Source organism: Bombus affinis, unplaced genomic scaffold (genome assembly GCF_024516045.1).
Source record: "Bombus affinis isolate iyBomAffi1 unplaced genomic scaffold, iyBomAffi1.2 ctg00000437.1, whole genome shotgun sequence".
In the NCBI taxonomy this organism is placed as follows: domain Eukaryota; kingdom Metazoa; phylum Arthropoda; class Insecta; order Hymenoptera; family Apidae; genus Bombus; species Bombus affinis.
The window spans coordinates 84780-96749 of record NW_026109095.1 but is presented as its reverse complement, the minus strand read 5'-3'; the positions used below and the strand labels follow the sequence as shown (position 1 = coordinate 96749).

At 49.5% G+C, this 11970-nt stretch overlaps 1 protein-coding gene across 6 annotated transcripts in view; it reads right to left on the bottom strand.

The window, feature by feature from the left end:
* Positions 1 to 6297: 6297 nt before the first annotated feature.
* The window catches only part of LOC126928007 (uncharacterized), a 61295-nt gene continuing 55622 nt past the window's right edge, over positions 6298 to 11970 (bottom strand). For 2 of the 6 annotated variants that reach the window (XM_050743959.1, XM_050743957.1), the window contains exon 3: positions 6298 to 7181. In XM_050743959.1, the coding sequence (XP_050599916.1) occupies positions 6298 to 7181 (884 nt within the window). Of the gene's footprint in view, positions 7182 to 7492; positions 7770 to 11970 lie in introns of those variants that run through there. The other 4 variants (XM_050743961.1, XM_050743960.1, XM_050743958.1 and 1 more) reach the window with 3 other exon arrangements.

The window sequence follows — 11970 nt, the reverse complement described above, 5'->3', positions numbered from 1 at the left end:
AACCCAACCTAACCCCAACCTAACCCCAACCTAACCCCAACCTAACCCCAACCTAACCCCAACCTAACCCCAACCTAACCCCAACCTAACCCCAACCTAACCCCAACCTAACCCCAACCTAACCCCAACCTAACCCCAACCTAACCCCAACCTAACCCCAACCTAACCCCAACCTAACCCCAACCTAACCCCCAACCTAACCCCAACCTAACCCCAACCTAACCCCAACCTAACCCCAACCTAACCCCAACCTAACCCCCAACCTAACCCCAACCTAACCCCAACCTAACCCCACCTAACCCCACCTAACCCACCTAACCCCAACCTAACCCCAACCTAACCCCAACCTAACCCCAACCTAACCCCAACCTAACCCCAACCTAACCCCAACCTAACCCCAACCTAACCCCAACCTAACCCCAACCTACCCCAACCTAACCCCAACCTAACCCCAACCTAACCCCAACCTAACCCCAACCTACCCAACCTACCCCAACCTAACCCCAACCTAACCCCAACCTAACCCCAACCTAACCCCAACCTAACCCCAACCTAACCCCAACCTAACCCCAACCTAACCCCAACCTAACCCCAACCTACCCCAACCTAACCCCAACCTAACCCCAACCTAACCCCAACCTAACCCCAACCTAACCCCCAACCTAACCCCAACCTAACCCCACCTAACCCCAACCTAACCCCAACCTAACCCCAACCTAACCCCAACCTAACCCCAACCTAACCCCAACCTAACCCCAACCTACCCCAACCTAACCCCAACCTAACCCCAACCTAACCCCAACCTAACCCCAACCTAACCCCCAACCTACCCCAACCCCCAACCTAACCCCAACCTAACCCCAACCTAACCCCCAACCTAACCCCAACCTAACCCCAACCTAACCCCCAACCTAACCCCAACCTAACCCCAACCTAACCCCAACCAACCCCCAACCTACCCCAACCTAACCCCAACCTAACCCCACCAACCCCAACCCCCAACCCACCCCAACCTAACCCCAACCTAACCCCAACCTAACCCCAACCTAACCCCAACCTAACCCCAACCTAACCCCAACCTAACCCCCAACCACCCCAACCCCACCTAACCCACCCCCCAACCTAACCCCAACCTAACCCCAACCTAACCCCCAACCTAACCCCAACCTAACCCCAACCTAACCCCAACCTAACCCCAACCTAACCCCAACCTAACCCCAACCTAACCCCAACCTAACCCCAACCAACCCCAACCTAACCCCAACCTAACCCCAACCTAACCCCCACCTAACCCCAACCTAACCCCCAACCTAACCCCAACCTAACCCCAACCAACCCCAACCTAACCCCAACCTAACCCCCAACCTAACCCCAACCTAACCCCAACCTAACCCCCAACCTAACCCCACCCCAACCCCAACCACCCCAACCTAACCCCAACCTAACCCCAACCTAACCCCAACCTAACCCCAACCTAACCCCAACCTAACCCCAACCTAACCCCAACCTAACCCCAACCTAACCCCAACCTAACCCCACCAACCCCACCTAACCCCAACCTAACCCCAACCTAACCCCAACCTAACCCCAACCACCCCACCTAACCCCACCTAACCCCAACCTAACCCCAACCCAACCCCACCCCCAACCCCAACCCCCAACCTAACCCCAACCTAACCCCAACCTAACCCCAACCTAACCCCAACCTACCCCCAACCTAACCCCAACCTAACCCCAACCTAACCCCAACCTAACCCCAACCTAACCCCAACCTAACCCCAACCACCCCACCTAACCCCAACCTAACCCCAACCTAACCCCCCAACCCCAACCCCCAACCTAACCCCAACCTAACCCCAACCTAACCCCAACCTAACCCCAACCTAACCCCAACCTAACCCCAACCTACCCCAACCTAACCCCACCAACCCCAACCTAACCCCAACCTAACCCCAACCTAACCCCAACCTAACCCCACCAACCCCACCTAACCCCAACCTAACCCCAACCTAACCCCCACCTAACCCCAACCTAACCCCCAACCCTAACCCCAACCTAACCCCAACCTAACCCCAACCTAACCCCAACCTAACCCCAACCTAACCCCAACCTAACCCCAACCTAACCCCAACCTAACCCCAACCTAACCCCCAACCTAACCCCAACCTAACCCCCAACCTAACCCCAACCTAACCCCAACCTAACCCCACCCCTAACCCCAACCTAACCCCAACCTAACCCCAACCAACCCCAACCTAACCCCAACCTAACCCCAACCTAACCCCAACCTAACCCCAACCTAACCCCAACCTAACCCCAACCTAACCCCAACCTAACCCCAACCTAACCCCAACCTAACCCCAACCTAACCCCACCTAACCCCAACCTAACCCCAACCTAACCCCAACCTAACCCCAACCTAACCCCAACCTAACCCCAACCTAACCCCAACCTAACCCCAACCTAACCCCAACCTAACCCCAACCTAACCCCAACCTAACCCCAACCTAACCCCAACCTAACCCCAACCTAACCCCAACCTAACCCCAACCTAACCCCAACCTAACCCCAACCTAACCCCAACCTAACCCCAACCTAACCCCAACCTAACCCCAACCTAACCCCAACCTAACCCCAACCTAACCCCAACCTAACCCCAACCTAACCCCAACCTAACCCCAACCTAACCCCAACCTAACCCCAACCTAACCCCAACCTAACCCCAACCTAACCCCAACCTAACCCCAACCTAACCCCAACCTAACCCCAACCTAACCCCAACCTAACCCCAACCTAACCCCAACCTAACCCCAACCTAACCCCAACCTAACCCCAACCTAACCCCAACCTAACCCCAACCTAACCCCAACCTAACCCCAACCTAACCCCAACCTAACCCCAACCTAACCCCAACCTAACCCCAACCTAACCCCAACCTAACCCCAACCTAACCCCAACCTAACCCCAACCTAACCCCAACCTAACCCCAACCTAACCCCAACCTAACCCCAACCTAACCCCAACCTAACCCCAACCTAACCCCAACCTAACCCCAACCTAACCCCAACCTAACCCCAACCTAACCCCAACCTAACCCCAACCTAACCCCAACCTAACCCCAACCTAACCCCAACCTAACCCCAACCTAACCCCAACCTAACCCCAACCTAACCCCAACCTAACCCCAACCTAACCCCAACCTAACCCCAACCTAACCCCAACCTAACCCCAACCTAACCCCAACCTAACCCCAACCTAACCCCAACCTAACCCCAACCTAACCCCAACCTAACCCCAACCTAACCCCAACCTAACCCCAACCTAACCCCAACCTAACCCCAACCTAACCCCAACCTAACCCCAACCTAACCCCAACCTAACCCCAACCTAACCCCAACCTAACCCCAACCTAACCCCAACCTAACCCCAACCTAACCCCAACCTAACCCCAACCTAACCCCAACCTAACCCCAACCTAACCCCAACCTAACCCCAACCTAACCCCAACCTAACCCCAACCTAACCCCAACCTAACCCCAACCTAACCCCAACCTAACCCCAACCTAACCCCAACCTAACCCCAACCTAACCCCAACCTAACCCCAACCCCAACCTAACCCCAACCTAACCCCAACCTAACCCCAACCTAACCCCAACCTAACCCCAACCTAACCCCAACCTAACCCCAACCTAACCCCAACCTAACCCCAACCTAACCCCAACCTAACCCCAACCTAACCCCAACCTAACCCCAACCTAACCCCAACCTAACCCCAACCTAACCCCAACCTAACCCCAACCTAACCCCAACCTAACCCCAACCTAACCCCAACCTAACCCCAACCTGAACCTGTCCCGTCACTCGAATTAACAATTAACATCAACGACAACAACAACAACAACAACCCTTGCCTGTCCCGTTACTCGAATTACCTACACGAGCCTGCCCTGTCACTCAAGTTACCAACCCGAACCTGCCACCCAACTTCACAACCCGCGCCAACCCCGTCACTCAAATTTCCAACCCTCGCCAACCCAGGCACTCTACTGCCCAACCCTCGAAAACCCCGTCGAACTACTTCCCAACCCGCGCCAACCCCGTCCCTCAAATTTCCAACCCTGCCAGACCCCGTCGGCTATCTCCCCGACCGTTCTATAGCCCTAGCCCTAGGTGATGCCCGGGTTGTCCGGCTCCGGTATAGCGGCAACGCTCAGAAATGAAATGATTTCGTTAGCAAAAGACATGCTAGATGTACAAAATGGAATGGAATCGAAATGCACTTAACATACGTATGTATCTATCTCTGTGAGTTGATGCGATGTGCGTGATAGGTGTAAAAGAAGAATAAGAATAACTCCACCTTCTTCAACGGTAATTATTTATTAATTTCTTTATTTATATAGGTTCACGATATACCTTTCTGCGCAGGACGCGTTATACGATTATCGGTTAGCGGTTAAAAGTTCGAGCTCGGTGCGTTACGTCTGAGGATACGCAATCGTTGGATTCGTTCAGGAAAGTGTTGGTTCGGAAAGTGAGGAAAATGGACGTCGCTGTTAATTGACTAAATTCTGTGTTGGTCGCTGGAAATGGATGTAAGGCACCATTGAGAGAAAGTTGCTAACGCGGAGCGTCGTACGTCAGGAAAAGCAGATTTCCTGTGTTTCCCCGTAGCGGATGCTATGTGTAGGGACTGTTGAGACAAAGATTATTTGTCCCTTTAAAGAACTTTGGCTACGCAAATCCTAAGATTTATAGCGGGTCCGGGTCCTAACTGAAAATATATTCGGTGAACGTGTATCGACATCTGGCCGTCGTTTTCTTCGAAGGATAGAGTCTTTGTGTTGCGAGCCGCAGGATAAAAACCGTTGGGAACTTCGCTCCGGAGTGCCGCTACCTATGTTATGAATGTAGTATCCTCAATGGTGTCTGGAGCAAGGACAAGTAAGGATGTTTCTGTAGAGGTGCCTTATGTTGTCCGTGATAGTACTAGTTGTCGTCTCACGGTGTCTCACGTTGCAATCCAGTCTGAATCATCCAAAATTCTTTTCGCGGCTTTTGGAGATCCAAACCGGACTGGTGCGTAGTTCTTAGCTTGGCATCGTTTTCCAAACCGGACTGGTGCGTAGTTCTTAGCTTGGCATCGGTTTCCAAACAATAATCAACGAATTAATTTTTTGGAAAACGATGCCAATTACCAGGTCTCACCACGCGGAGGTGACTACGCAAGAGACCCGCCCATGGGTTATTTATCTTTATACCTCCATCTCGACATTCAACCCATTGGCAGAATGTCGAGTTACGACTCTACTTGACCATGGGCCTGCGTAAAGAAATAGTTGTTTCGTACCCTAACTGCGAAACATATATCTCCAACGCAGCGCTTACATGAATCTTTACAAATGTGCAGCAAAGCATACATAACGCCACAGCTATCTCCCACACACCGATTACATAGATCAGTACAAATATTGTACAATAATTGGTATCCCTATTGGCAGCATTCGGTATCAAAGACACATTTATACAACTTGGAACTAATGAAAGAAAATGAAGCTAACGAACGAACTCACAAACTTTCGCGACGTACCCCCGTGCACCGGATAACCCGAAGGATTAGCGGAAAGCCCAAGTATTGACCATAACTCGATTCCTGTTTCGCCGTTCGAAACTTACACGAGACCCGGTCGATGACGCCGACCGATGATGCTAGTGATCCACTGGTGATCCAGCCGTCGATCCAGCACATTGGCCGGCAACTTAACACACTCCAACTGAACAAGTGGAACCCGGAGAGGGGCCGCTGAACAGGATTACGAAGGCATGGCCTCAACTGAACAGTGGTGTCCACCCTCGCGGGACCGAGCAGGATTACGGAGGACGTGAAATTGCAGGTCCCTGACCGAGTAACGAAGTACCAATCGGACAGGACTGCAGATCGACGACTGAATCACCAAGAGAATCATAATCATTACCGGCGCGACGACAACTCCCGTGACGCGATGCAAACGTCGAGCAGTCATCAAGAGTGAGATGTTCTTGTGCCATCTTACGAATCCAAAGAGTTATCTAGTGCACGTTGACCCGCACGCACCCGGAATACGCGCGAGCGAGTACGCCACGCGACAGTTTGAAAGAACTGAGTGATCGCGAACCGACAAATCGCGAGTACAATTTCTCCAGTGTGGTAAGCGACTGGAGAGAGACGAGATTATTCTTTTTTCGTCCCAAGGTGGAGAAGTATCGTTGTACAGAATGAGCTCACAATGCACTGTACATAGGTATCTACTTTACGATTAATTAAGCCTAAAACGCACGCATTCTACGGTGTCCCCCGGTGTCCAACGATATCCAACGATGTCCAACGATGTCCAACGATGTCCAACGATGTCCAACGATGTCCAACGATGTCCAACGGTGTCCAACGATGTCCAACGATGTCCAACGTCGTCCAACGGTGTCCAACGATGTCCAACGGTGTCCAACGGTGTCCAACGGTGTCCAACGGTGTCCAACGATGTCCAACGGTGTCCAACGTCGTCCAACGATGTCCAACGATGTCCAACGGTGTCCAACGATGTCCAACGATGTCCAACGGTGTCCAACGGTGTCCAACGGTGTCCAACGATGTCCAACGGTGTCCAACGATGTCCAACGATGTCCAACGGCGTCCAACGGTGTCCAACGATGTCCAACGTCGTCCAACGGTGTCCAACGATGTCCAACGTCGTCCAACGGTGTCCAACGATGTCCAACGGTGTCCAACGGTGTCCAACGGTGTCCAACGGTGTCCAACGATGTCCAACGGTGTCCAACGTCGTCCAACGATGTCCAACGGTGTCCAACGGTGTCCAACGGTGTCCAACGATGTCCAACGATGTCCAACGGTGTCCAACGGTGTCCAACGGTGTCCAACGATGTCCAACGGTGTCCAACGATGTCCAACGTCGTCCAACGGTGTCCAACGATGTCCAACGGTGTCCAACGGTGTCCAACGATGTCCAACGTCGTCCAACGGTGTCCAACGATGTCCAACGTCGTCCAACGGTGTCCAACGATGTCCAACGGTGTCCAACGGTGTCCAACGGTGTCCAACGATGTCCAACGGTGTCCAACGATGTCCAACGGTGTCCAACGGTGTCCAACGATGTCCAACGGTGTCCAACGATGTCCAACGGTGTCCAACGTCGTCCAACGATGTCCAACGGTGTCCAACGGTGACCAACGGTGTCCAACGATGTCCCACGTTGCAGTCCAGTGTAGATCATCCAAAATTCTTTTTGTGGCATTTGGAGATCCATACTGAACCAATGGTGTCCCACGTTGCAGTCCAGTGTAGATCATCCAAAATTCTTTTCGCGGCATTTGGAGAGCCACACTGAACCAATGGTGTCCCACGTTGCAGTCCAGTGTAGATCATCCAAAATTCTTTTCGCGGCTTTTGGACATCCATACTGAACCAGTGGTGTCCCACGTTGCAGTCCAGTGTAGATCATCCAAAATTCTTTTCGCGGCATTTGGAGATCCACACTGAACCAATGGTGTCCCACGTTGCAATCCAGTGTAGATCATCCAAAATTCTTTTCGCGGCTTTTGGAGATCCACACTGAACCAAAGGTGTCCCACGTTGCAGTCCAGTGTAGATCATCCAAAATTCTTTTCGCGGCATTTGGAGATCCACACTGAACCAATGGTATCCCACGGTGTCCCACGTTGCAGTCCAGTCTAGATCATCCAAAATTCTTTTCGCGTTTTTTGGTGATCTACACTGGACCAACGGTGTTCTACGGTTTCCAGCGGAGTCCCACGGTGTGCAGCGGCGTCCCACGGTGTCCAACGGCGTCCTACGGTGTCCAATGTCGTCCCACGGTGTCCAATGTCGTCCCACGGTGTCCAATGTCGTCCCACGGTGTCCAATGTCGTCCCACGTTGCAGTCCAGTTTAGATTATCCAAAATTCTCTTCGTGGCTTTTCGTAATCCAAAATGGACTGTATTAGCGTGATTCTGAGCTTGGTATCGAATTATTGTGCAATGTTTGTACTTATCAATGTAGTTGTTTTCTGAAAATTAATCAACTGATTAATCTGCGAAAACAATTACATCGATCAGTTCAAACATTGTACAATAATTCGCAACCGTACTGGCAACATTCGGTATCAATGATACATATGTCTAACTTGGAACCACAGAAAGGAAATGAAAGTACTGACACTGTATATACAATTTAGAGTTTTGCAAAAGAGACATACGACTCGTTGTACTAAGCTTATGAAGATATCGAAAAGTTATATACTCCAACGTGACCGCAATATTCTTCTTTTAAAAATGGGAAAACGGGAAGAAGCCTGAACAATCAGACGATGGAAGTAAAATCATTTGGGCATCTAGCATACATATTTAATATGCTGTGAAATGTTCATATATGTAACTGAAACGTATTTTCTGTAAATTGATAAATCTGAAACAAACTCATTTACTGGATTTGGTATATGGAAGAAAGAGACATCTTTAAAACGAGAACATTTTATGAAACATTTTATGAAAAATAAACTATTAATAATGGTCAATAATAGATCAAATTACTATTGATTAAATTTTAGCAAATATAGAGAATCATGTGTATCTTTTAATCGAAACTAGGGTTACGTTGGAAACAAGAATTTTAAGTAACTGAATTTAAACTGAATTAAAAATTGAAAAGTTCATTTGGAATAACTAAGATGAGAGAAACCCCGGTTATTATACAATCACTTGCTTTATCTTTTAACTTTTAACAGTATCTGTTATTTTCTACAACAACATAGTGCTTTGCAACATAATAAACCGAAAGGTATGTGCATAAGTCATTTTTTGCAGAATTTTTGCTACAAACGTGACGATGTCTTTGTTTCGTGACGAAACTTTTGTTTCATGCAAATGAAATTCGAATATTTATAAAATTCTACATTACTGTTAAAAGATTGAAGTAAAAATATCGCGGTCGAATAAATTCTAAAAGTTATGGTTCTAAGAACGAACAATCACCAGCACTAATTCCAATTGCAATGAATTAAATTTTAAAAAATATTTCCAGCCTTCCTAGCAACATTAAGATATTTCGTTATAATACTTTGTTGCGCATGAAATCGCTCACAATTTCATACATGTAAATATATGTCGGAGATGGAAAAACACCGGAACCTCTCCTTGGATTCTCGGGAATACCGTAATGTCGTAATTTAGATTAAACAAATGTCGCTCCGATTGTTCGAGGTTTATGATAGTGAGCTTGGGCTCGAGGCGACAACCAGTCGCCGAACGTAGCCGCGGTCAAGGGATGAACGTTTTATCTAACAAAGGCACAGAGTAACTCTATACCTCTCCTTTAAAGAAATAGCCGTAGCGACACGTGGCAGTAAATATTTCAAAGGTTTCTGTTCCGTGGCTCGCCACACGCAGATCCTATCCTTCGGGTAAGATGATCTCCAGATGTCAATATACCTCCGCAGTATGTTTAGCTAACTTGAGGACCCGCAATAAATCTTAAGATTTAGTCAAGCAAAGTTCTTCATTTAGACAAACAGTCCTTGTTGCAACTACGGGACGATAGGAGAAGCCTATCTTCCACGAACGATGCCCCCGTCAACAACCTCCCCTCAAGGGCGGCCAGCATCTCTTTCAAAACGCCGATATGGAGATCGACCAATTAGCAACAGCGCTAATTTCCCTCACCTTTGGAACGAAAGCTTTCTTTGACGAATCCGAGGATCTCATGTCCTTAGACCCACCCATTATAGTTTTCCTCGACGGCATCGTCGAGACGGAGAGTTACTATCCGATACGATCTCGACGACGATTCAAGTAACTCTCGGATACGTAGTGATGGCCCCATGCATTAACATTGAGTACAACTTAGACGCTAAAGAAGACCCCCCGACGACAACTCCCGCGATCCGGTGCGAACGACGAGCAGTCGTCGAGCAGTCACCAAGACTGAGGTGTGCTTGGGCCGCCTTACGAAACCAAAGAGTTTTCCAGTGCACGTTGACCCGCACGTACCCGGAATACGCACGAGCGAGTACGTCACGCGACAGTTTGAAACAACTGAGCGATCACGAATCGACAAATCGCGGGTACAATTTTTCGTTCCAAGATGGATAAGTATCGTTGTACAGAATGAGCTCACAATGCACTTAACATAGGTATCTATCTTAAGATTAATTAAGGCTAAAAAGCACGCATTCCACAGCGTCCCCCGCTGTCCCGCGGTGTCCCACGGTGTCCAACGTCGTCCAACGGTGTCCAACGGTGTCCCACGGTGCAGCCCAGTCTGGATCATCCAAAATTCTGTTCGCGGCATTTGGAGATCCAAACCGGACTGGTGCGTAGTTCTTAGCTTGGTATCGTTCTCCAAAGATTAATCAACGGATTAATTTTTTGGAAAACGATGCCAATTACCAGGTCTCACCACGAGGAGGTGACTACGCAAGAGACCCGCCCATGGGTTATTTATCTTTATACATCGATCTCGACATTCAACCCATTGGCAGAATGTCGAGTTACGACTCTACTTGACCATGGGCCTGCGTAAAGAAATAGTTGTTTCGTTCCCTAACTGCGAAACACATATCTCCAACGCAGCGCTTACATGAATCTTTACAAATGTGGAGCAAAGCATACATAACGCCACAGCTATCTCCCACACACCGATTACATAGATCAGTACAAATATTGTACAATAATTGGTATCCCTATTGGCAGCATTCGGTATCAAAGACACATTTATCTAACTTGGAACGAATGAAAGAAAATGAAGTTAACGAACGAACTAACAAACTTACGCGACGTACCCCCGTGCACCGGATAACCCGAAGGATTAGCGGAAAGCCCAAATATTGACCATAACTCGATTCCTGTTTCGCCGTTCGAAACTTATACGAGTCGCGGTCGATGGCGCCGACCGATGATGCCAGTGATCCGCTGGTGATCCAGCCGTGGATCCAGCACATAGGCCGGCAACTTAACACACTCCAACTGAACATGTGGAACCCGGGGAGGGGCCGCTGAACAGGATTACGAAGGCATGGCCCCAACTGAACAGTGGGGCCCACCCCCGCGGGCCCGAACAGGATTACGGAGGACGTGAAATTACAGGTCCCTGCCCGAGTACCGAAGTACCAATCGGACAGGAGTGCAGATCCACGACTGAATCCCCAACAGATTCGCAAGCATCAGCGGCGCGACGACAACTCCCGCGATCCGGTGCGAACGACGAGCAGTCGTCGAGCAGTCACCAAGACTGAGGTGTGCTTGGGCCGCCTTACGAAACCAAAGAGTTTTCCAGTGCACGTTGACCCGCACGTACCCGGAATACGCACGAGCGAGTACGTCACGCGACAGTTTGAAACAACTGAGCGATCACGAATCGACAAATCGCGGGTACAATTTTTCGTTCCAAGATGGATAAGTATCGTTGTACAGAATGAGCTCACAATGCACTTAACATAGGTATCTATCTTAAGATTAATTAAGGCTAAAAAGCACGCATTCCACAGCGTCCCCCGCTGTCCCGCGGTGTCCCACGGTGTCCAACGTCGTCCAACGGTGTCCAACGGTGTCCCACGGTGCAGCCCAGTCTGGATCATCCAAAATTCTGTTCGCGGCATTTGGAGATCCAAACCGGACTGGTGCGTAGTTCTTAGCTTGGTATCGTTCTCCAAAGATTAATCAACGAATTAATTTTTTGGAAAACGATGCCAATTACCAGGTCTCACCACGAGGAGGTGACTACGCAAGAGACCCGCCCATGGGTTATTTATCTTTATACATCGATCTCGACATTCAACCCATTGGCAGAATGTCGAGTTACGACTCTACTTGACCATGGGCCTGCGTAAAGAAATAGTTGTTTCGTTCCCTAACTGCGAAACACATATCTCCAACGCAGCGCTTACATTAATCTTTACAAATGTGGAGCAAAGCATACATA